This window comes from Neomonachus schauinslandi, chromosome 8 (genome assembly GCF_002201575.2).
Source record: "Neomonachus schauinslandi chromosome 8, ASM220157v2, whole genome shotgun sequence".
Lineage (NCBI taxonomy): Eukaryota > Metazoa > Chordata > Mammalia > Carnivora > Phocidae > Neomonachus > Neomonachus schauinslandi.
The window spans coordinates 139,141,390-139,168,501 of NC_058410.1; the positions used below are offsets into that span (position 1 = coordinate 139,141,390).

Here is a 27,112-nt window from a genome sequence, read left to right on the forward strand (position 1 = left end):
GCACAACTGGGGAACACGTGGTACAGCGTACTCTGAGCAAAGGTAGGAGCCTGTATGATCACCTGTTAGGTATCAAACACTGAGCTAAGTCTTTTTAAATATCTTGTTTCATCCTCACAGCAACGTGATCAGTATCATTGCCATTTTATAAAACAAAGAAAAGATTCAAATATACAGGGTTTTTTGAGTACTGTTATTTATAGGATCTCAACTTTCTAGACAGTACAGGAGAACTTCCTACAGTGATGGAAATGTTCTGTAGCTGTGCTGTCAAATATGGTAGAAAGTGGCCATATGTGGTATTGAACACCTGAAAGGTGGCTAGTGTAAATGAGGAACTGAATTTTAACTTGTATTTGCTTTTAATTCATTTTCATTTTAATAGGCACAAGTAGGTAGCATTTACTGTATTGGAAAGTTCATGTCTAGATAACAGTCTCCAAGTGATTCTGGAGTGTATTTGTTCTCTAGTGGTTCTGTCTTTGCCACTTGCTTTGGAAGATTCTTCTGTAGTTTATATTTATCTTAGAATATTTTGTTGAATGTATCACATTTAAGTTCACCTATTTCAACTACGAAGTTGACAATCAGGTCTCAATAAAAATTTTATATGGGATTTGACTTTTCTTCCTTTAAAGGGAACTGATGAGTGTTTCATTGACTCATTAATATTTGTTAAGTACCTACTTTATGGCAAGCACTAAACTGGACCCTGGGAGTGCAGCACACCAGGCAGATGTGGCCACTGTCCTCCAGGAACTCCATAGTCCCAGTGGCGAAAACTTAGAAACAACCAGCAAGTCTAATTGAATATTAGGAAATTCGGTGTTTGGGAGCTCAGAGAAAGCTCTAAATACAGCCTAAGTTCAGGGAATGTTTCCTAGAGGAAGTGCTCTTCTAAGTAGAGGCCTAAATGGTGAGTGGGACTTAGCTCTGCCCAACAGGTTTGGAAGGGCCAATGGGGAGAATGTTGTAGATGTCGATGACTACAGGCTAGAGCACGTTGGGGCTTCAGAGAAGGGACCGGCAGTTCAGTGGGGCTGGACTCTACTGTGTGAGCCGTGGAGCCTGCATGAGGTACCCTATCGGGGTCAGCCTCTGGGGCACGCAGTAGGGCAGAGAGGGCACGAATGGCTCGCTGGGGTGGGAGGCTGTGGGGGAACAGTGGAAGAATTAGCACAAATTATAAACCTAGAAGATATTTAGGAATTTAATAAAAAGAAAAAAAAAGTTTTTCACAGTGATATCACTGCACTTCCTACTAGCCGTGCTTACTTTCCTTGCTATCCCTTGGTGAATTAATTCAGGCTTCAGAGAATTTTCTGAATCAATCAGGAAGAACTCTTCGTCTACACCTTTAAGATGCGCTCTGAAAAAGCTGATTTCCTTTTGCATTTCAGAGATCTCTTTGTACTGATCTGAAATTCCTCTTGAAACGGTCATTCCTTTTTTTTTCTTTTTTTTTTCTTAAATTGCCCTCCCGTATTATAGAGCCTTAAGGGTTTATTTGAAAGATGGCCAGTATGTAAAGCTTTTGTCTTCTGTCGGTTTTACATGTAATCCTTACTTTCCTTATAAATAAAATATAAATAAAGAAAATATAAATAAAGAAACTCTTAATTCTCTAGTGTATTTAGCACTGGTTTGGGCAGTAGTACTACCTGAGAAAGAATATTCACAAAGGTGTGGTACACTTTTATTCTCACATTCAACTTCCTCATTGAGAGCTGAGTCTGCAGAAGCTGCTGTGTAAAATAGTATCAATCAGTTTGATGTTTGTTACTAATATTGATAACTAGGGATTTCATTCAGCAATTCGTCTTCTTCTCTTTATACTGATCACCTTATGGAGCATGGGCCCTACTCTCAGCAGCTCACCATGAAGCTTTATATTGATAGTTTTTGAAAAGCCAGCATGGGAATTAGCACCTGGTGGAATACAGAGAACATTTAAGATCTGTACCTTCACACTTGCGTTCCTCTGTGTTTAATTTCTTGCTAAACATGGATGGGCTTCATAATACCAAAAGGACTTAATTAATTGTAGTTTTTGAAAGCATATGTGTAAAAAATGGGATCAGAACAGTATTATGCCTACAGAAATCGCTCAGATGTTTTTTCTTAGAGAAATGCAAAGTCTGGTTGAAAGATGGGGGACTGAGCCATATGAACCAATGTCAGTCAATAGACGTGCCATATAATTTTCTCTATTTTGATGTCTACTTTTGCATTTTTTCTGTCCATGCATGACAATTTTAATGTTTTACATAGAGGAGTTGTAAGAAATTAGTTTCAGTGGCTGATTTTGTGCAGCAAACATTAAGTCAGTTCCCATGAACAGCCCCCTGGTGCAACCCTTAATAAATGCAAACTTTATTTTTAGTAATGACCTTTCGTAATGTGAGCCTTGATCCATTGAGATGCTGTTCACTTTTGATGCATCTCCAAATCCCTTTTTTTTATGCATTTTAAATCAACACACGCTTGCTCTGAATTTATGCATGTGGATAGACGGAGATGTAATTTAAACACATCTGTTCAAATATGCATTTCAGATCAACTTGGTGCCGGTTCTCATAATACGATGGAGTTTTTGACGGGTATTATATCCCTAAAGTACACAACAGATGGTATTTATTAGAGAATGAATAGAAATGAAGTTTAAGGATGTTGAGCTTTTTGTCTTAAGTCACTCATTTTTTAGTCATAAAACAATAATGGTCTGAAGTCCTGTGCCCCTTATGTGATAAAGCGTTGTGTGAGACTGTTTTCTTTCAGATGAGAATCTCCGTCAAACTGAGATTAAAAATATCTTTTTGTTGAGTAGTCACCATCGTTGAGAAAATTCAGTGAGAAAGAGATAGGGTAAATAATAGGCATTAACAATGAGAAACTAGCTACAATTAATACTTTATAAGTCATATAAATAATGGATTTTAAAAGATGGAGTAGCTTCGCGAAAAATCTTCATTCACTTTAGGAATGTGTCAATGAATAGTTTCATATTTCTTAAAAATTATTTCTGTACACTGGGGGCATTATTTCACTGCCTAAAATAAGATTTCTTTACTCACCTTCAAAGCTAACTTCCCCCCTCCCAAATACTTATACTAAGAATGAATGGCATGATATATCTATAATAAAGTGACCTAAAATTAATATTCATTGCCTTTTAGCTTTACTGTTTTCAATTATGAGCTATACTTAAATGATTATCATTTGAACAAATATAGAAAAATATGACAAAAACATGCACTCCTCGTACCCCGCACCTCCACTCTTTCAAGCATTGCACCTTCATGTACTTTTCTGCCCACACCTGCACATAGGAAGCTGACAAGACCATCAGTTGCCCTTGTAAGGATGCGCCGTTGATGGGAGACTAGTGACTATTGCGCAGTGTTCAGAATTACAATAACTAGCTTTTAACACTTATTTCTTTCTCCTGAATTTATAACACTGGGAACCATTTCCAAAAGAGCTGGATCAAGGATAAGAAACAAAATCTATATATGCATGCCTTTCTCTTGCATTTGATAGAAGCTATATTCTCACATCCCCAATCAGATGCAAGGAAACCAGGCTGAGATTACTTGTGAGCTATTATTGACTTCTGCAAACAACACCACAAATAAGTCTTTTTCTCAGAGATTTAGACAGAGGGAGTGCAAAAGGAAAGCGATGATTTGTGAGGGGACCTGCAGTTATGTTAGTCAGTAATAGAAAACATTTTAAAATATTTGAAATAATATAATTGCTTTGCACCAAGAACACGTACATGAATAAAAGATGTTAGCAGGTGTCCTGCTAGTATGGAATCTCATGCTGTTGTATTTATTGGAAATATGCACAGCATCAGCAGATTTAAATTTGTAAAAAGTAATCGAAACAGAAGGCTTGAGTAAAAACTCAGGCTTAAAATCATGTAACTCCTTTAACCTGAATTTCTAATTTAATAAAATACAGGTTTTGCATCAAATTACCTTTCTATCTTAGATTTTTTCACTGTAACTCTGAAAATCATGTTTTTCTTGGTATTTCAGATTTTTTGCTTTAAAATACTATAATGTACAACATATAATACCTGCCTCTAATATTTGATTTGCCCATTGCATGATTTGATAAAGATTTTTGTAGCATTTAAACTCTTGATTAATAGGGTCTCAATGTTTAATGTATCTCTGGGTTATCATTTTTATGGTTAGTAGCACACAGATTTGTAAACATCACATTATTATAGTCAATATACAAAGACACATTTCCTTATTGTTTCATGTTCATCAGTGAAATTGATTTTAATACAATCAATTGCATGGATAACAGTTTCAACTTTAAATAAGGGAATAGTCACCTAGAGTGCAATTTGCTTTTCAGTGAAAGTCTTTTCCCTCCTCCTGTTTTTGTTTATTTCTTTCTTTTACATTCTTTTTATCCCTTTAATGTTTTTCACTACCGGGGAAAATTTAGTCCAAGTGTTCAAGTCTTAATCCATTTTCAGTCTACTGTGGCTTCCTCCCCAACATTTCTTATAACTTGGTCATCTTGCTTATCTTTTAACTGTAAGTTTATTTCCTACCCACCCTGCTCTACTCCCACCACCACCACATTCACCCCTATCCCTGCTCCTCTAATAAAGAAAACATTTTTAGAACCTCATGATGCATCAAGCCCTGGGGATATAAAAACCAGCTACAACCTGGCCCCAGCCCTCACCGCACTTGAGTCCATCAGTTACACCACGAGCACTGTTCTAGTGATGCTGGGTACTCTGCTCGGTGTCTGAATTAATAGCCTTACTCTCCTTCATTCACCCCGGGGCCTCACACTTTGAGTCCCACTGCCTCCCGTTTTTAGCGTCTCTGCTCCGCTCCACCCACTCCTCCCAGAAGCCTTTGGTAGTGTCTTTTCGCCACACTTGAACCTGGTGGTCCTAACCTCCTTTTTAAAAGCTAGCGGTTCCCGGGCACCTGGGTGGCTCAGTTGGTTGGGCGACTGCCTTCGGCTCAGGTCATGATCCTGGAGTCCCGGGATCGAGTCTCATGTCGGGATCCCTGCTCGGCAGGGAGTCTGCTTCTCTCTCTGACCCTCCTCCCTCTCATGTGCTCTCTCTCATTCTCTCTCTGTCAAATAATAAATAAAATCTTTATTAAAAAAATAAATAAAGTTTCATTGGGCGCCTGGGTGGCTCAGTCGGTTAAGCGACTGCCTTCGGCTCAGGTCATGATCCTGGAGTCCCAGGATCAAGTCCCGCATCGGGCTCCCTGCTCGGCAGGGAGTCTGCTTCTCTCTCTGACCCTCCCCCCTCTCATGCTCTCTCTCTCTATCTCATTCTCTCTCTCAAATAAATAAATAAAATCTTTATAAAAAAAAAAAAAAAAAAAGCTAGCTGTTCCCGTACTACTCTTCATGCATGCCACATCCTATGGTGTTTGCTGTTTATTTCTTTTTTGCCTGAATGCCTTTGCTCTTGCTTCTTCCTTCGGTGGAGAGTGCTTCTTCACCTTCTCTGGGTGTGCTGTCCAGGATAGGAGCCAGGTGTGTCTGGCTGCTGAGCATGAGGAATGTAGCAAGTCCGAGCGGAAAAGCCATACCAGCTTCCAAAGACTGAGTATGACCAAAGAATCTAAATATATCTCATTAATTTTTATATTGATTGCATGTTCAAATGACCATATTTTATGTATTTGGGGTTACATATTTTTAATTTCGCCTGTTTCCTTATTTAAGATGATGATTAGGACACTTAAAATTACGTATGTCACTTGCATTCTGTTGCTGTTGGACATGGCCGCCCTCTGCCCTCTGAGCCATGTTCCCGAAGGCTGCTTGCATTTCTCTGCCCTCTGCATCGTATTACTGCAGCATTTCCTTACTGTGCCCGTGTAGCACTTAAGCCCTGCGCCCCAAATTATAGTTATTTATGAAGAAAGAGTGTGGCACTGAGTGACGAGCCCGGACTCTGAAACGAAGATGCCTGTGATGCACGTCACACTTCTGTCCTTTCCTAACTTCGTGTCCCGGGGGCGGGGTCGTGCACCCTACTGAGCCTCAGTTTCCTTTCTGTTCAATCGCAGTGACATTAGCACCTACCTCACAGGATTACCAGGGGATTAGATGAGTTAGTACGTGGAGGGCACTCAGAGCAGTGCCTGGCGCAGAATGCACTGTAAACTTTGTCCGTTACTAACACTCACTGCCACTGTTTCTCTGGGTGCACCTGACGGCGCTCTGAGATCTTCCCAGGCCGGCTCACACCTCCCTGTGCACAGCACAGGGCTAGGACATGCAGGGCCTCCTTTTGCGACATGGCTTAAATTGACCGCTGATTCCATTTATTGTCAATTTAATCGATGCTATCGATGGAATTGAATTTTCCTTGAGAAGCCATCAAAACACAAAGTGATTCCTCTGCCAACATTAAAAAAAAAATAACGTGGGGGCGCCTGGGTGGCTCAGTTGGTTCAGCGTCTGCCTTTGGCTCAGGTCGTGATCCCAGAGTCCTGGGATCGAGCCCCACACTGGGCTCCCTGCTCAGCGGGGAGTCTGCTTCTCCCTCTGCCTCTCCCACCCCCTGCACATGCTCGCGCACTCTCTCGCTCTCTCTCAAATAAATAAAATCTTTTTTAAAAAAATGATGTCACTAGAGAGTTGAACTCCATGAACATTTAATGTTCTTTCAGCTGCCCAAATATGTGTGATAATGGTTCTTCATTCGTCCTATTCTACTGTCCTCAGGGATATTTCCTAGGTAGAACTACTCTAAGACCGCCCTTCCTTCCTTCCAGAAAGCACTTTGGACTCACTTCAGAGTATGTCATGTCTGAATGTGCTCCCATATCTCTGGGAATTACTCTGCTTCCCGCCCGCCCATCCCGATTTTAATGCCAGTACCTGCATTTTGCTCTCAGTGTCATTCTCTTGTGATTTTCTGTTACAGTAAGCTTGTTTATGTGCGCATTTTATAAAAATATCATATCATGTAACTGGAGACGATTCTTAGGGTACTTGGAGAATGTGACCCTGTCCTGAGGAGGAGAGGGCTCTGTGCATAAAGCCTGGGTCTCGTTGTGACGAGAGAGTCGTTGGCTGTCTTTTACCATCTGGGGTCTCTTCATTTACTGTTTTGATCAGATATTGATTTTGTTAAAGCTGTTTGCTCAAGGAACGGTTTCTGTCATTGGAGCCACATATACAGATTGAGGTGGAATATAAATGCTAATGATAATCACACTTTGTTTCAGTTCATCTCGGCGGATTCTGCCATCAGGAGGTGGCAGTCCGGGGCTGGTCATGCCCACAGACCTCTGCATTTTTCCCTTGTTGCTCCTGCCTCCTACCCTGCCCACACCCCCCACCCTGGTGCTGTTCCCTCTGTAAAGCTCATAATCCCGTTTACTCCACCTCCCATCCTTGTCCCACACCGTTGTGTTGTATTGAGCTTGACACCGTCAGTCCTGTCACCTCTGCTGGGAATGGTGCTGGGAATGGTGCACAGCCCTCTAGGGGACTTGGCTTCTGTTTTCTTGGCCTTTTACTTGTAGGTATTCATTTAGTGTTAGTTGGATTGAATCAAACCATCTTGAAATCAAGCTTCCGTCTACTAGACCTTACCACATCGGCCCTACAAGGCAGCGTCACACTTGAGTTTAACGTTGGTGGTCACAGACAAAACTTCTGTCCTCTCCTGGTCTCTCTGACAGCATAGCACCAAGATCTTTTGCACGGGCTGTCATTCCTGAGAATTATTCAGTTTAGCAGGTTGGAGAGGCTGTAGTTAGTGTTCAAAGCCTGAGTCCTCTGTGCAAATACTTCACCTCCCTGAACCTCTGCAAAGTAAACATATCCCTCCTTCCTTCTCAAGGTTGCTTCACTGTGACATAACATAGAAAAGGAGTATCATCAGCATGTGACCCTTCTTGGGTCTTTATAGCCATTGGTTGGATCTGAATTATATGCAAGACAGAGATCCTTTGGCTTCCGTGCCAGGCTCTGAACCTTTCAGGACTTGGTATCAGGCACCAATGTAGCTGTCTAAATGTTCCTCAGATTCTCTTGCCAAAGATGATGTCATCAAACCACTTTCTAGACCCTGCATGGCTTGGGACATGGTGCAAAGTGTTAAAAATTAACAGGATTCCTAGTTTTCTCACTGCCTCTCAGAGCCAAAGGCTAGTTATGTCTATTAATGTTTCTCGTTTCATGGGGCCCCATCTCTTTCTCTCATTTTGGCACCACTGAAAATGTGTGTGATAAAATCTGAGCTGTCATGAATCTTTTTTTTTTTTTAAAGATTTTATTTATTTATTTGAGAGAGAGAGAATGAGAGAGAGAGAATGAGAGACAGAGAGCATGAGAGGGAGGAGGGTCAGAGGGAGAAGCAGACTCCCTGCCGAGCAGGGAGCCCGATGCGGGACTTGATCCCGGGACTCCAGGATCATGACCTGAGCCGAAGGCAGTCGCTTAACCAACTGAGCCACCCAGGAGCCCTGTCATGAATCTTTTTATTGGCTGCTGGAGGCGCAGATAGGAGATCTGGTAAGGATATTTTTTTCCTACATTTCTTCTCACTGGCTAAAAGGATGAGTACATGTGTACTTTCTTAACATGGGAGTAATAATTGAATAACTGAGGAATGAATGAGAAGATAATGCTAAGAGGGTATTTTTGTGGGTTGGTAGTTGTGAGATCATCTGATCGCACCGGTGCTTCTAAATGAGAGTCTCAAACATCTTACTCTATGCGGACACCTGATAGTTCCTATTTCTGAGAAAGGAGGCCTTTTGGAATAAACGTATCTGGCATTTTCATATTCACTGCCCAACATCAGTAGGAGGCAGTTTATCATTCAAGATCACAGACTCTGAACAGACCGTTACTTAATCTGTGTTTCCATTGCCACGTCTATAAAATGGGGGCTATGTTACGTACCTCATGAACTGCTTTGAGGACTAAAGGAGTCAATATTATGAAAAACACTTAAATGAGTGCCTGGCAGCGTGCTCACTAAGGGTCAGAGAGGCTGGTGTCAAAAATGCCACCGTATCAATCTGATACTGAGCTGGTTCATGTGTGTGTAGTTCATGGATTTTTTTTTTTCTCTAAACGATGACTTTGGGGATTGTTGTAGTGTCCTGATGGTCCCTAATGTAGTGGCTTTGTTCTTGGGTTTTTCAACTGTTTCCTGGTTTGGGACCAGCTACCACCAGCATCACAGCGATGCCCAGTATCCCAACGCCGTCGACCCGGTGTTGTAAGAGGTAGGCTGCCCCCAGCGAGCTGTTGCGGCAAGAACTGAGTAGTAGGGTTACGCACCATCAGGACGAGGCTCGGAGTGTGTTCAGGACTGGTGCAGTGTTCCCCGGGCAGGGCTACTGCCACCGACCAGCCAGCCAGGCGTGGCGTGGGGCTGAGCGGAATTGCCCTTTCAGAGGTGGAGATTTGGGCCACATGGGGATCCAGCAGGCCGTGTCAAAGCTGCGGTGCCTAACGACCAGACACATCTCCTGTGTGTTTCATAAGGAAAGGACTCGTGACCACCTGCTGTCTCCCTGCCGCAGAAGCCCTCGTGGATCTTGACTGCCCAGAACTTGGCCAAGAACATAGCATTTAGTCAACAAATGATGTCTGAATGATGGGATATGTTACCTTCAAAAACAGAGGAGAGCAGCGGTGACGTGGAATTAGAATGAAGACTCCTCTTCCAAGTCTCACAGGTCTGCAGCTTCTGGGATTCCAGCATGCACCCCTTTCCACACAGTTTTAAATCAAAAGTTGCAAGTAAACTCAGGTCATTTATAATAAGCCTCAGTCCCGTCAGTATTTTAGTTATTTCTAGAAATAGAAATTTAAGGTGAAACAACTGTTAGTTAACTAATAATTTTTTTTTAAGTACTCATTTGAGAAAAATGCCTTCCCTGCAAGCAGGACAGGCCGCTTCCAACAGGAAGTATTGAGAGAGCACCTGTGCAGCCTTTACCCAGGGAGAGGCTGCCCCTTGTGAAGCCCTCCGATTTTGCCTCTTCTCTTCCCCTGCCAGATAGATAAAGGCTAGACGCTCACTGTGAGGACCTTACAGTGAAATACCAAGATACTAGATAAAATGGGGATTAATCAGTAATAGGTGTGACTAAAGCCTGTTCGTTGTTGTTCATTTATTCATCTCCCTGTCTTTTTGCCCTGTTCTCCTTTCCCCATCCCCTTTAAGTCACTGGGCACCACGAACTCTGTGTTCTGCCTCATTACTGCAGAGTAGAAGAATATGAACATGACCCCATCCTTGACCAGCAGATGCTTATGGTTTACTTGGAGGCATAAGACAAGGACTGAAATGTGAAAGGTACCAAGCAGATCATAACAGGGCCGTCCGAGATACATAGGGAGGAGTGTGACTGCACTGAGATGCAGAGAGAAAACCAGGGAAGACTTCATCTGAGCCGTGGGCTGTAGCGATGACTCATATGAATAGGTGCTCATAGTTGATGGACCAGGATCGCTCAGGGAGGAAATGCTGATTTGAATTGCATAAGTGCGTATTTGGTGACAGGGGAAAAGGTTGACTGGGGCTATATTATGGAGAGCATCATATGCACACTGTCCTCTCAGACTCACCCTGGAGTGTCTCTGGGAGTACTTAACAAAAATCAGGGTTGCGGGCCTGGTCGGCTACAATCTCTGCAGACAATATATAATTTTGGCTTTGTGAATCATATGGTCTCAGTTGCAACTGTCACAATTACTCAGTTCTGCTCTTGTAGCCAAAGCAGCTTTAGACAACACGTAAAGGAGTGGGCGTGGCTGTATGCCAATAAAACTTTATTTACAAAAACATTCAGTGGCTGAATTTGATCCTTGAGCCATAGTTTGTCAACTCTTGATAATGATATTTAGGGTAGACTGAATTTAAACCAAACAAAATGAGAGTTCAACTAATAAGGAATAAAGAATATAATTGTGAATAATGCTCTACCGTGTTTTGATTTGATGGCTTCTGTCCTGTGTGTGTACACACTCTCTCTCTCTGTATGTATTTTTTTTTCAGTATTATTTATGATGCTACTATATAAATTGCATTTTAGGACGGCAGAAGACTTAAAATGTAATATCTCTGAGTACCATTTCTTGATGATGACAACACTTCCATTAAAAGCAAAAATTTTGCCTGATTTCTTATTTATAATGGGCGGGATATTAGAGGCAACTGCATTATGACCATATAATTTTAGAAATTGTTCTTCCCGAGACCTGATGTTTAACCACCTTCCAATCATGTTTTCCTATTAAAGAATACTATGATCTGGGTTTGAGTCTCTCAAATCTCAGTAAGTGGGGTTTTTTTTTTCAAAGTTTAATTTTAAAAGATTTAAGAAGCTTGCCTAACTTTATAGTTTTTGCCCTGTCCTGATACTCGTTTAATTGGTTCTGCTAATGTGAATGCCCTTTCAAATATGAAAAAAAAAAGTAAAGCAGGAAGGAAAAGTTGATTATTTCTGTAATTGGATTTTCTCTTGAATAAAATTATTTCACCCACGTTATCTTTCTGGCTTAAGGGATGGGGGTGGGGGGACCAGTTTTCTTTCGCAGTGTCATCAGAAGCAGACAGAAGAAGGTATAGTCTGTTCCAAGGTATCAGAATACCATATTGGTTTTGGTTGTAATTAATTACTGATGCTGAATATACCCTGGCCCCTGCTTTCATTCCCAAATCTAAATTTCCACTGTGTGCAAAATAATTCCATCCAGGAAGAATTCTAATTACTTTAGTAATTATCATCTTATCTCTAAATGGAATTCAGACATTTGCTGCAGTTTATGAATGTTGGAAATGTTTCATTTCCTTTTCACCTTGAATAACAGAAAAATACACATTACTGAATCTGGCTTCATTGGACCTTATAATTCATGTTACCATAGAAACAGAAAAACTCATATAAGAATTGTGTTAACAGTACCATAGATAGTAAATACCTTCACTTCCACCAGCAATATCATAAAATGATTTTAATAACAGATGTGTAAAAATTCTTTGAGATTTAATATGGTTCCTTTTAAATATTATAACAATATTATCCAGTATGCTTACTTACACTTTTTAAAGCAATATCTTTGGTCTTATGTAAGGCTTTGTGCTTATTGCAAAATATTTGCTGTGGAATGCAAGTGTAGTGTTACGGGATAAAAAACTTACTTTACACAGTGTTTATTTAATTTTTAGTTAACAGTGATGATTCATTTGTTTTTCACTTGAAGCCAAACTGTATATTCATGGTTTATGCTGGGTTTAATAATGTAATGGATGACACTAAATTCTTTGTGGTGTCACGTGCATCTGCGTGGCCCCCTATCCCTTTTTTTGGCCTTTGTGACTGTCATTTTTCTTTTTGAGTTTCAGAAGCACTTTCCCACATACTTGATCACTTTTTACCACAGATATTTAATAATTTATTTTTTACCGTGTTAAATTCTGATTTCTCAGAATATCCAGAGATTTGCAGAGCATTAGCAAGTCATTTGTCCTTTCATTCATATACTTTTTCCTTTTCCTGTCTTAGACATACTACCTTTTTTTGTTCCAAAAACTAAAAAAGTGTACCACATTTAAACAAAATAAGCCATCTGGATATTTTTTTAGCATATTAAAAGTAGTTTTGTTACTTTCAAAGAGAGGTAATGATTTTTAAAAAACCTAATTGCTACTACATTTTTCTCAGCGAGAGGCCTTAAAAGGCTATCTTTGATTATAAATATCACTTACAATTAATATGTGAATTACCTGTAGATTTTGGCTAATATTTGAAAACAGTTTCTTCGACCAAATAGATGTAAGCTTCTCTTTAAAGGTCACAAATTTTATGTGTTCTAGTTTGAAGATCACAGGTACTCATTTACGGGAATACATTTATATTCTTTGTATTCAGTTTCTAAACAAATAGCATCGAGGTTTTACTGACCCTATTTTTTCACCATTTATTTCCCATCTCTTACTTTATCCCAAGACGGTGTGGTCTGTGTCACTGTCATCAGGGTCACAGAATATGGGCATTGTTGAGCTTGATGTTTTTGGTCTAGGTCCATTCAGGAAGAAAAACTATGCCAGGTATATCTACCAGAGGATATTTAATGCAGGAAATTTACGGCACAGCAGTTAGAAGGTTGGGAAAGTAAAGAGAAGCAGAGAGGACTAAGCACCAAAAGCAGCCACTGCGTGGAAGACCAGGGAAACAGAAAGGAAGAGTTTGTGTCCCTGGAACCTGGGAGCACCGACCCAGGGGTTGCTGCCTCCCCAGCAGCAAGGGACCACGTTCAGGGACTCTGGAGCTTGTCCCTGCTCCCAGCCTCTGACCTCCTGTCACGCCTCCTTTCTCAGGGCCTAACAGGAGGCCACAACTGCCCCAGGAACCAAATGTACTCTTTGGACATAGAGCCCCAGTAATACCAGTAAGAATATACGAGTCTGAGGCTAAGAGATAGTAGGAGTAACACCAATTCTCATCATGTCCGAAGTAATACAGTATCTGACAGAGTGGGACCCATTTTATATCACGGACTTTCTATGAGGTTAAACTTCATGAAATTGACAACATCCTGACCATTTTTTATTTGCACACAGAACAAACAAACAAAACAGCAATATGTAACTCAGCTTCCAGATGATACTAAATCTACCACTGCAAAGATGATGATTTCACTCAGATTAGTCAGATGAACCTTCTCTGTTTGAAAAAAAAAAAAAAAGTCTAATGCACACTGTCATTAGGTCAGAGGTTACCTATTATCTTTTTTTTTTTTTCCCCTAATATTGTTTGGTGGGTCCAAAAGCATTCACAGAAGTATCTCCTAATTGTGTTTGGGTCACAGAAGACTTTAAGAATCAGAAGAAATCTGTAGGCCTTTCCCCCTGGAATATCTACATACAATTTTGCATGCAATTTTAAGGAGTCCAGAGACTCCAAGAGAAGAAACCCTAGAATGACATAAAGAAAGGACTGTACTGGTGTTGGCATTTCTTTTGTTTTCTGTTTCTTTAACTCTTATTCATTATAAGCAAGGCTACCTGAAATGCATACTGTAGATACACACCACCCTCTTAACGAGTTTCCAGTAGGAGAGTGATCCTAGGTACTTAAACGGCGAATACCATAGAGAGAGAAATAAATGGATAGATGGGTGGATGGAGGGACAGATGGATGGATAGATGGACAAATGGATGCACAGGTACACAGGTATTTATTCATTTGAGCAGACTTCACCAAAAAGAAAATTATATACAGAACTGCTAACTAAGCCAACTACTCAGTAAAAACTTACCTGTGCTCTTTTTATTTATTTATACTTAGTTTTAAGTTTTTAACTAGTGTTAACCAGTTTTCATTTGTACAGTTTTAACCTGATTAAAATTCCAGAAACAAGCTAAGTACTAGTATAATTCCTTCGTTAGCTATTTTAGGAATTTCGTCAGGTTGCACTACAGCCAGAATATTATTCATATCTAGAGCATTTGGGGATTTTTTTTATGCTTTACACATAAATCAGTTCACCAAATGTTGGTGTCTTCTGATTTTTTTCTGTGATAAAGAATATCAGACTGATTGTGTTATGTAAACTCTATTTGTTTGTCTCTCATATGCTGATCTTACACTTCTTATATTATTTTCCACTAGTACTTACCCGCAGCACAAAACACAAAAGAAATGTGAGCAAGAATATGGGCCATGGGGTAGTAGGAGGTGAAGGAACCCAGGTTCAAGGTGTTTGGTGTGGTGGTGTTTCTCACTGCTGCTGTCGTAAATGCTTTATATTCATTACTTCAGTTGATCTCACAACAGTCCAGGAAGGGATGTGTTGTTATCCCCATTGTGTAGAAGAGCGGGGCCTAAGGCTCCGAACAGTAACATAACTTGTGATACCTGGCTAGAAACCGGGGGCTCAAATCTGTCTGGATGTAAAATCTGATTTCTTTCTACTGTTACTATCGCTGCTTCCTCTCTCTGAGCCGTCTGGAAGTAGGAATAATTTCATCTACCTGTTTCTTGATGAGTGATGATAATGATAAAAACAAGAAGATGTCTTATGAAGAATAAGTTTAGCACATAACCATTTAGGTTTTAAATGCCTCTATACTCACCAGGGTAGATTCTTGGAAAGAGCACCAACCAGGTGGAAGGGTTTGGGTTTGAATTATGATCCCTCCAGCAATAGCTTGGTGACCTTTGATAAATCATTTAACCTTTTGAGACCACAATTACCCTCTCTTTAAAACGCAATTCCAAAGATACAGGCAAGTTTTACTTACTGTAGTAAATTGCTTTGCAAATATTATTATTATGGAGTATTTTTAATGTAAACTTATGATCAGCCAATGCTTATAGGCCCACAGTTCAATGAGCACTTCAGTAACATGCGTAGAGATAAGACTGCCTTATCATTTAGTGATTCTGCAACTAGGGGCAATTTACCTCTCAGTCATACTTCCCTGATGGTACTTTCCCTATGTCTCAGAGAGATGAAAATAGAATCTGCCATATTAGGAGGTTGTACTAAAGAACATGTAAGTTGCTAACACATCGCCTGGCACTTAGTATTATATAAGAGGTGGCGGTTATTTCTTTGACAGTGTTAAACTAATAATAGCTAAAACATTTCGGGCACTGTGTGGCAGGCACCGTCCGGAGCAGTCCGTGTATGTACTAACTTTTACTAGCCCAGTTTTAGAGAAAAGGAAACCAAAGCGTAGTAAAGCTAAGTAATTTGCCCTAGAGCATGCAGCTTGTTAGTAACAGAGTCTCTTAGTTGTATATGCAAGAGAAGATGTTCTCTTGCATATACAAAGCCATGTTAAAAGATGAGGGATGATCCATAGCCAACACTAGTCTTTCGTTGTCTTAGTGACTCATTCTGGCTTTTCACCCCTCATCCTAATGTTTAGGTGCTTTTTCTCTTTCAGCTCAGGTCCTTTAAGAATCGTTTTTCATGGGGCACCTAGATGGCTCAGGCAGTTAAGCATCTGACTCTTGATTTCAGCTCAGATCATGATCTCAGTGTTGTGGGATTGAGCCTGGCGCGGGGCTCCACCTGGGGCTCCACCTGGGGCTCCACACTGAGTGCAGAGTCTGCTTAAGACTCTCTCTCTGCCCTCCCCCTGCTTGCACGCACTCTCTTTCTAAAATAAATCTTAAAAAAAAAAAGAATTGGTTTTCATAAAAGCATGATGATTTTAAAGCTGCTGAGAATTTTCTCAAATTTACTTGAAGATGTCGTGTTGTTTCTCCTTCAATTTCCTCTCTCAGGATGAACAGAATGATTCCTTGTTGTCATCTTTTGGTAGCTGGTACACAGTCCTTCGCGATGTCCTATTCTGGATAATTTCCTTTCCACCTTAACCTTGTCTTTTATTATCTCTGCCCTTCCCTCCTATTTGGCTATATTTAATTCTTTGACTACATCCTGTCAAAAGTTCAGCTATTAGGATTTTTTCGAAGAGCGTTTTTAATGGGGGATTCCTGCTATCTCTCTGTCTTCAGAAAGGGGTTTTTTCCCCCCCACTTTTAACAGGTTTATTGTGGGTATGCTTTAGATACCATACTGTATGCACCCAATATAAGTGTATACTTCGAAGATTCTTAGTAAATTAAAAATTTCTGCAACCGTCATCATAGTGCAGTTAGTTATGAGAAAAAGTCTCTAAATGCCTATTTTCTGTTTCTGTAGTTTGGCTTCTAATAGAAATTTCATATAAATAGAATCAAACAATAAGTAATCCTTTGTGTCTTCCTTCTTTTACTTAAGAATGTTCTTCAAGGCTCATCTGTGTGGTGCGTGTATCCATAGCTGGTTCTCTTTCCTTTGGAGGTAAAATTTTCATTGTATGGACACGCCACATTTTGTTGATCCATTTACTGCTTGACAGACTTTTGGACTGTTTCCAGTTTGGAGCTATTATGAGGAAAGCCACTATAAAAATCCACATAAAAGTCTTTGTGTGGACATATGTTTTAACTTTTCTTGGGTAGATAACTGGGAAGTGAACTTTCTTAGTCACAGTAAGAATATGTTTCACTTTTTAAGAAACTGCCACACTGTTTTCCAAAGTGACTGCAACGTTTTGAATTCCCACCTACAGTGAATAAGGGTTTCAGTTTCTTGAGCTGCACATCAGTGTCTGTTATTTTTCCAGTCTTTTTTCAACATAGCCATTCTCCTGGATGTGTGGCATCTTACATGGTTTTAACTTGCATTAACCCTAATAACAAATGATGTTGAGCCAACTTTTCATGGTCCTATTAGCTACTCATATCTCTTCTTTAGTGAAGTGTTGGTTAAAATCCTTTGCCCATTGTACAGTTGTGTTGTTTGTCTTCTTATTAGTGAGCCATAAGTGTTCTTAATGTATTTTGGATACAATTATTTTTATCAGATACACGGTTTGTAAATATTTTCTTCCAGTCTATGGTTTATCTTTTTATCTTCTTTATGGTGTTTTTCCAGTAAGTCCAGTTTATCCAATTTTTTTTTTTTTATTGTGCTTTTGGTGTTGGTGTTGTAGCTAAGAAGTCTTTGCCTAGGGGCACCTGGGTGGCTCAGTCAGTTGGGCGACTGCCTTCGGCTCAGGTCATGATCTCAGGGTCCTGGGATGGAGCCCGCATCGGGCTCTTTGCTCAGCGGGGAGCCTGCTTCTCCCTCTGCTTGCTGCTCCCCCTGCTTGTGCTCTCTCTCTCTCTCTGACAAATAAATAAAATCTTAAAAAAAAAAGAAAAGAGATCTATACCAGAAACAAATAATGCAATATATGTTAAGGAAAAAAAAAAAAGAAGAAGATAGCAGGAGGGGAAGAATGAAGGGGGGGAATCGGAGGGGGAAACGAACCATGAGAGATGATGGACTCTGAAAAACAAACTGAGGGTTCTAGAGGGGAGGGGGGTGGGAGGATGGGTTAGCCTGGTGATAGGTATTAAAGAGGGCATGTTCTGCATGGAGCACTGGGTGTTATGCACAAACAATGAATCATGGAACACTACATCAAAAACTAATGATGTAATGTATGGTGATTAACATAACAATAAAAAATTTAAAAAAAAAAAGAAAATCTTTGCCTAACCTCATTGAGGTCACAAAGATTTTTTCCCATATTTCTTCTGGAAACTTAGTAATTCTAGCTCGTACATTTAGATCTGAGATTGATATTGAAGTGCTTTTTGTGTAAGGTAAGTGTCCAGTAAGTTCCTTTGTTTGTTTGTTTGCTTTTGCATATGACATCCATTTGCTCTAGCATGATTTATTGAAAACATTGTCTTTTGATCTCGTTGAATTGCTTTGACAATTTTATTAAAATTAAGTAACCATAAATGTATAAATGTATGGGTATATTTTTGGACTTTGTTCTTCCATCCCATTAATCTGTCCTTATACTAATACCACACTGTTGTGATTACTGTAGCTTTATAGTAAGTCTTTAAGTCAGATTCATCCATTCTACCAACTTTGTTCTTTTTCAAAATTGGTTTGGCCACTCTAAGTTCTTTGCATTTCCATATAAATTTTAGAATCAGCTTGTCAATTTCTACAGAAAAATATGCTGGTATTTTGATAGCGGTTGAATTGAATCTGTTTATCAATTTGAGGACACATGCAATCTTAACAGCAGTGAAATCCTCCAATCTGTGAAAATTAGGTATTTTTTCATTTATTTAGATATTACCTATTTATTTATTTATTTTTAAAGATTTTTTATTTATTTATTTGAGAGAGAGAATGAGAAAGAGAGAGCACGAGAGGGGGGAAGGTCAGAGGGAGAAGCAGACTCCCTGCCGAGCAGGGAGCCCGATGCGGGACTCGATCCCGGGACTCTAGGATCATGACCTGAGCTGAAGGCAGTCGCTTAACCAACTGAGCCACCCAGGGGCCCTATTTATTTATTTTTAAAGATTTTATTTATTTGAGAGAGAGAGACAGCACATGAGAGAGGGAGCATGAGTGGTGTGGGGGGTGCAGTAAATTTTAAGAAAATCTCCTTAATTTCTCTGTTTCTAGAGTATAGGTCTTCCACTTTCCAAATTTATTCTAAGTATTTTTTATGCTATTGTGAATGGAATTCTTCCCTTGATTTCATTTTCTAATTGTTCATTACTAATGTAAAAAGTACACTAGACTTTTATATATTAATCTTTAGCTCTGCTAAACTCGCTTATTCTAGTAGGTTTATTGTATTACTTTGAGTTTCCACATACAAGATCATAGGACCTGCAAAAAAAAAGTTCACTTTTGCTCTTTCAACCTATATGCCTGTAATATCTTCTTCTTGCCTTTCTTGCACTGACTAGAACCTTCATAATATATTGAGTTGTAGAAGTAAGAACATAAATCCTTGCCTTGTTAATAATCTGAGTGGAAAGGTATCCAGTCTTTCACCAATAGCTATGAGAATAGCTGTAGACTCTTTATCAGGTTGAGATAGTTTTCCTTGTTTACAGAGAGTGTTTTATCATGAATGGGTGTTGGATTTGTCAACTGAGTTTTCTGCATGTACTGAGATCACCATGGAGGTTTTATCCTTTTAATATGGCTTACTGCATTAATTAAGATATGTTTGTCAAACCAACCTTGCATTTCTGGGATTAAAACTTGATCATGATAAATAATTCTTTTTATATGTTTTTGGGCTCAGTTTGCTAATATTTTGTTAAGTGTCTCTATATTCATAAAAGATGACTGGTCTCGGGGTGCCTGAGTGGCTCAGTCAGTTGAGTGTCCAACTGTTGGTTTCGGCTCAGGTCATGATCTCGGGGCCGTGGGATTATGGAGTCTGCTGGAGATTATCTCCCTCCCCCTCTGCTCCTCCCCCTGCTTGAGTGCATGCATGCACTCTCTTTATCTCTCTTTCTCTAAAATAAATAAATAAAATCTTAAAAAAAGATTTTGGTCTGGAGTTTCTGATCTCTTTCTCTGGTTTTTATATTGGCTATTGCTGGACTTATACAATGAGTTCCTTTCCCATTTATCTTTGAAATACTTTCTATGGAATTGGTTTTATTCTTTCTTAAATGTTTGATATAATTCACCAGTGAAGCCATCTGGGTCTGGGTTGTTTTGTATTCTTTTGATGGCAAGATTTTTAATTACAAATTCAGTTTTTGTAATAGATAAAAGACTGTTTTGATTTTCTGTTTCTTCTTGAGTCAGTTTTTATAATTTATGTCTTTTAAAGAATATGCCCATTTCAGCTTAAATTTTTAATTTATTGGCATAAAATTGTAATAAATATACCCTTAGTACTTCTTTACTATTGATAGCACCTGTGGTGCCGCCTCCTCCCTCAGGCCTGAAGTTGGTCGTTGTGTCTTCTTTTTTCTTCTCAGTCTAGCTAAGTTTAGTAGTTACATTGTTTTTCTCAAAAAGACACCTCTACTTTTATTGATTTTTTTCTCTATTTTCTATTTTGTTGATTTATTTTTTAACCTTTATTTAGTAATTTATTTTTTGTCTGTCTTTGAGTTTGATTTGCTCCTCTTTTTTAGCTTCTTGAGGTGGAAGCTGAGGTTATTGAGTTTACCTCTTTTTAACAGACATTTAAGTCAATTAATTTCTCTCTAAGCACTTCTTTAAGCTGCATCCCATAGTTTGAGATATGTTTTTACTTTCATTCAGAACTAAAAAAAGTTTTTTTTAATCATATGTTTATGCCTAATCATTTTAATGGATTTGATTCTTTTTCCGATTATTTTTATTTCTTTCTTTTGAGGTAAATAGCACATGTATAAGTATTAATTTTTTCACATGTGGAATTTGAAGCTCATTTATCATTCTAAGCATGAATAGAATCATCCTTTTCTCATTTTTTGCCAGTAAAACACCAAATTGCAAGCGAAAGTCTTGAGATGATTAAAGTACAGCATGTTAAGTAGTTAAGTAGGTGTATGTATGTGTTTATTTTTATTCATGGTAAATAATAAAGTCTTGAAATATTTGGGGCTCTCTTAAATCCTAGCCTAGGGCCAGCTAAGAGGTCGTACTCTCCCAATACCCTCCTGATAGATTTGCATAACTGATCATAGCAACACCTTTGCCAAGGGAGATGCCTCATTGAAATCTTTCTCATCAGTGCTATTCCCAAGTTACTTAATGAACCCATTTTGCCAGTAAAAAGCTCGTATACATCAGAAAAAATATTGGGTCTGAATGCATATGTTTAAGCTAATTGAACATTTTCATTTTCATCTTCTTTCAGAATTATTCTCTAGTACTGCTATGAAAACATAAATATAGAAGGTGTTTTAAATTTTAAAAACATAGAATACCTGGTAATTATATTCATTAGACTCACAGCTTCAATACACATGTGGAAATGATCATTTAAAAAAATTTTAGTATTGTGAAAATTCATTGCTTCTCAAAAACAGCATTTACTCACAATTAGCATATTAAATATTTGGATTAATGTTCTATTTTACACTCCTTATAATTTCTTCATAGCCACTTAAATCATATACAATTAATTTAGAATTGGGTCCACTTCAGACTTCCTTGATTTTCTTATGAACTGAGGAGAATTATTTACTTAGGCAAATTAACAGTGTAAATATGAGTTTTTTTAGTTGGTTCACCTAAGAAGCCAAATTATTTTTAAAAGCATTTTTTTTTTTGTGCTATTTACCTCAAAAGAAAGAAATAAAAATAATCGGAAAAAGAATCAAATCCATTAAAATGATTAGGCATAAACATGATTAAAAAAAACTTTTTTTAGTTCTGAATGAAAGTAAAAACATATCTCAAACTATGGGATGCAGCTTAAAGAAGTGCTTAGAGAGAAATTAATCAACTTAAATGTCTGTGTTAAAAAGAGGTAAACTCAACAACCTCAGCTTCCACCTCAAGAAGCTAAAAAAGAGGAGCAAATCAAACTCAAAGACAGACAAAAAATAAATTACTAAATAAAGGTTAAAAAATAAATCATTTTTATCATTTGCATATATAAAATTAATGTATAGATGAGCCTCATCTAACATTAAAGTGTAGTCTTTACTTTGAAGACATTTTATAGGCAGTCAATTTATATTATTACATACTTTGAAACCAGTTAAACTGCTTTTACTTTTAAATCAGTTTATATTCTTACATACTTTGAAACCAGTTAAACTGCTTTTACTTTTAAATCCTGGCTAACCTAGGTCTTTCACAAATTCATAGTTTACCTACCCTTTCCCTTGTTATCAGTCAGCTTTTTGCGTAGATTATCAGATATATTCACACATTGAACATCCCCTTTTTTAACATTTAAGATGACTTCTGTAAAGTTTTGTCTTTTCTCACTGGTGACCTTCGTGCCAAAGTAAGCAGGTCTTGCGTAATACTGAGCTCAGCTATCCTGGATCAAGGAGGACTGGGAGGAGGCGAATTAGTAAGGTACTTTCCTTTGGGAATACCCCATAATCTAGTGCCAAGTTCATTGCAATTCATAGCCTAGGACAATAACCAATTGTCTTGGTTTCTGTAATATTTCACAGGCAGTTTCGAAGATTTTTTTTTTTTTAATTTCCTAGGGGAGCTGGACTCTTCTGTCATTTCTGCTATGATCTATTACTTATAGTTTTAGTTGTGGATTTCTTTTGTTCAGGAGTAGTTATAAGTCAAGTGTAAACATTTTCTAATTAAAATTGTTGACATACTTTTTCTATTCCTCATGCTTTAGTTAAGTCTAGAAGATGTTCTTTTTATCTACTGCTTACTGCAAAAACATGTTTTTCATGACTTTCAAATGTAATTTTGATAATCACCCTTGAAGGAGAAAGAATGTTTTTGTATCAGAATAAAAAATAAAGTTTTTTTTTCAAATACAGTTTCATTTTTCTCTTATGCGTCTTACCTCTTTTTTCTATTTACCATCACAGAGAAAAGCTCCAGCCTTTGGAACTTATCTCACTAATTCAAGGTCAGCCAAATTAATAGCTGGATGAGACTAAGTAGAAATCAAGAAAGACATATTTTTTAAAATAAATGTCATTCTCCTTTCACACAGGCATTAAAGTATTATCCAAACCTGATGTGGAAAAGCTGTTGTTTTTATGATGCTATTTGTATTAGGCAGCCAATAATTTGACTTCCCTTTGTCACATTCTTTGTTCTCTTTTATGCCCCCAAATATCTAACATATTTAAATGAGATAAACTGTCTTATTCATCCATATAGAACTACATTTAGGAGATAGAAAAATTGATATAGGCAGGTATCCTATGGTTTGTGATGTTTGAGGCTATTTTTCCTATTTATGGGTTGAGAATAATACTGGAGTTGTGAATACTGTTCATGTTATTTTGTTATTGTTATACTGTTAATACACAGTAGAATATTGTAGCATACTGATGGAGAAACTCCTCGGCCACGGAGAAAGGACATCCAAGATGCTAACATGTGGGCTTATCAAAAACAAAGGCAGCTTGTTACCCAATCAATCTATGATGAGAAGCTTTTGATGATTTATTCTTTAATATTAAAGGGCAGAGTCGCTATTTATTGATGGCAAGTGTCAGCCATGAGTGAGAGGGACCAACATATGAGAACCTGGAGGAAATGGGCACAGTTGCAGTGAGCAGAGGAAAACTTGTACAAAAATTTTAATTGGTGTCTTTAGAAAGATGAGGAAAGATGTTGCATCTCTAAAACAAATGATTAAATGGTAACATAAGAAAATGTGCTAGACCGAAGGACCATGAGTGTCCAGGTTGTGCTCTGTACAAAGATTTACATGCCTAATCCAAGGTCTATTATCATGAAATGTAAAAACATCAAGAATAAAATAAATATCCTAAAAGCTTTCAAAAAGAGAGTGGAGCACGTAGAAAGAAGTTTGTATGAGTGAATCTGGACATCTCATCAGAACCTTGCCAGCTTGAAAAAAAAAGAAATACGAAATCCTGAGGGCCAGTGTTTTTCACTTTGGAGTGCTGAGCACAGCCACACCATCAGTCAGTGGTATGGATGAAGACGTGTTCAGATAGGCTAAGACAGTAACAACAGAATTTCCCTGGCATTCTTTTTGGTGAAGTTTCTGAAAGAGTGCTTCAGCAGAATTAAGCAGAATAATAAAGAAATAAGAATACATAGCATTCAGGAAAAAGGGAAATGAAAAAAAAAAAGAAGAAGAAAGAAAGAAACCAAAGAACAAAGAAGGATGGATGACACCCGGTTTGTTATGAAAGCAACACACACTTGAAGAAAGTAGGAGTGGCATTTCCAGCAGAAAAAAAAAGAATCCGTGAATTATGTATATAGTACATTGAGTGTTTGGAAAACAGTATTGGTTTTTGATGGATCTCATGGAGTTTCTAGAAAACGTGAACATAGGTACCTGGAATATGAGGCAAAAATTTATTTAAAAGAATGTTATTAACTCTTGGAAAAATTAAACATTGTAGCAAAAGAAAACATGATGAAGTATACCAGTTGGCTCTGCAGTGAACAATATCTTTGCAGTTATACTAATGGAAATGCAATTAATTTTAAAACTGTGCAGTGATGGGGCGCCTGGGTGGCTCAGTCATTGAGCGTCTGCCTTCGGCTCAGGTCATCATTCCAGGGTCCTGTGATTGAGCCCCACATCAGGCTCCCTGCTCGGTGGGAAGCCTGCTTCTCCTTCTCCCACTCCCCCCTGCTTGTGTTCCTGCTCTCGCTGTCTCTCTGTCAAATAAATAAATAAAATCTTAAAAAGAAACAACAACAACTGTGCATTGATTATGTTAGGAGGGGAGAGAGAGAGTTGTTTAAGGGGCTAAATCCTCATTTACCATACTAGAGAAGTTAGTAAATATTGCTTAAAAATCAGTAAGTCTGGAAATAGCAGAATAAGCATGGGTTTTAAAATACAGAAAAAAAGAACAAAGAAACATTCAAAAGAATTAAAAATGAGTGTCCCTTGAGGATGACAGGGGCCACTGTTGCCCATAAACTTTTTTAATATTTAGGACTCTATAAATACTCTTTGCAATGTCCCTTTCCTAAAAAAATTTAGTTTTAAAAGGAATTATGGCATTTAAAATGTCAGAGAAATAGAATAATTATGGATTGTATTCAGCTTTCTACATTTTTGTCGTGTTCTTTTCTAGAGTTCCTGGAATAACTCTTGCTACAGATATTATCTGTGGTTTTCCTGGAGAAACAGATCAAGATTTTCAAGAAACAGTGAAGCTTGTGGAAGAGTACAAATTTCCAAGCCTCTTTATTAACCAGTTTTACCCAAGACCAGGAACTCCTGCTGCAAAAATCCCACAGGTTCCAGCACAAGTGGTAAGATATTTCTCTTGCAAAGTATTGGGTTCATCAGCCAGTAGCTACAAAAAGGCAGCTCGCTTGCCTCCCTTAACACGACTGGTTCAGGGGCGCCCGGCTGGCTCAGTCGGTTGGGCGTCTGCCTTCGGCTCAGGTCACGGTCCCGGGGTCCCGGGATGGAGCCCCGCATCGGGCTCCCTGCTCGGCAGGGAGCCTGCCTCTCCCTCTGCCTCTGCCGCTCCCCTTGCTTGTGCTCTTTCTCTCTCAAATAAATAGACACAACTGGCTCGTGGTATCACTTTTAAGTTAAACAAGTGAGAGTTTTTCAAGATGGGGTCAGGGGCAGGGGAATATTGGATGACTTGAATAACTTTAGGCAACTAAAATATCACCTTTTTTTCTTTTGAGGAGTGGGATTCAGATGACACTGGGGAAAAAATAATAATCTGGTATCACCTGTGTTGCTAAGAGAAATCTTGGATATTTGAAAAGAAGGCAACATTTATGGGGCGCCTGGGTGGCTCAGTTGGTTAAGCGACTGCCTTCGGCTCAGGTCATGATCCTGGAGTCCCGGGATCGAGTCCCGCATCGGGCTCCCTGCTCAGCGGGGGGTCTGCTTCTCCCTCTGACCCTCCTCCCTCTCATGCTCTCTGTCTCTCATTCTCTCTGTCTCAAATAAATAAATAAAATCTTTAAAAAAAAAAAAAAAGAAAAGAAAAGAAGGCAACATTTAGACATCTGTGAGCAAAAGAAGCTTCATGTTTAGCTGAGTTCCGTAATTTGTTACTTACTGGGGGCCCCACGTCTTCCCTCCTTTTCCATGGAATAGATTTGATGTTTGCCATCCATCTGTCTATTTCAGATTTGTGTTGCTTTTACACAAATGAACCTCAACTTAATTTCATCCTTACATGTTCAGAAATGTATTAGAATAAGATAATTTAAAATGAATGTGAAAAAGTTTGAGATCCAGTAAAGGCAACCTGTTTTCCAGAATGCCTCAGAAATTAATGTTCTTAAAGTAATTTAGTTTCTAGATTTGTTGGCTAAAGATAAAAAAATGTTAATAAGCTTTAAGAGGAAGTCATATGTTTTTAACTGAAATTTTTGTTTTGTTTCAAATAACTAAAAGAAATTATGCTCTACCATTAATTTTCCTCAAAGCTTACATGAATAAATACTAAAAGGAATAACCCAGAGCTTGTTATTTTTTTCTATTATGCCATATGTGAATATCAAACATAAAACATACAGATTTTTTATTTCAACATTTGGTTGAAAAACCAAATATATTTTTTATTTGTATATATAGATAGATATAATATATTTTAAAGTCTGTGTTCCCCAATAAAACTGAAGTGAATATCATTCTTTGTTTTCTCAAAAATTTTGACATTTTTACTTGACAAGTTTCTGTGTATACAAAGTAAGAAAACATTTCACAGGTAGACTGTTTAATTTTATTTCTAATTTAATCCATGAAGAAAGCAGATTATCGCACCATGGACAGTCAACTTTTCACAAACATAGAAATAAGTCAAATTAATTCCTTATTTTTATATCTAAATTATAATTGCTTTTTTTTTTTTTAAAGATTTTGTTTATTTGAGAGAGAGAGCATGAGAGGGGGGAGGGTCAGAGGGAGAAGCAGACTCCCTGCCGAGCAGGGACCCCGATGCGGGACTCGATCCAGGGACTCCAGGATCATGACCTGAGCCGAAGGCAGTTGCTTAACCAACTGAGCCACCCAGGCGCCCTAAATTATAATTGCTTTTTTGCATATGGCAAAATTCCCTTTTTTTTGGTCTGCAGTTCTTCGAATTTTGGCAAATGCACCCACTAGTGTAACTGCTCCCACAGT

The 27,112-nt window shown here is 38.4% G+C and overlaps 1 protein-coding gene across 2 annotated transcripts in view; it reads left to right on the top strand.

Moving 5' to 3' along the window:
• The window catches only part of CDKAL1 (CDK5 regulatory subunit associated protein 1 like 1), a 671,286-nt gene that overhangs the window by 468,124 nt on the left and 176,050 nt on the right, over window positions 1-27,112 (top strand). For both annotated transcript variants that reach the window (XM_044917193.1, XM_021696901.1), the window contains one exon: window positions 25,089-25,269. In XM_044917193.1, the coding sequence (XP_044773128.1) occupies window positions 25,089-25,269 (181 nt within the window). The remainder of the gene's footprint in view (window positions 1-25,088; window positions 25,270-27,112) is intronic.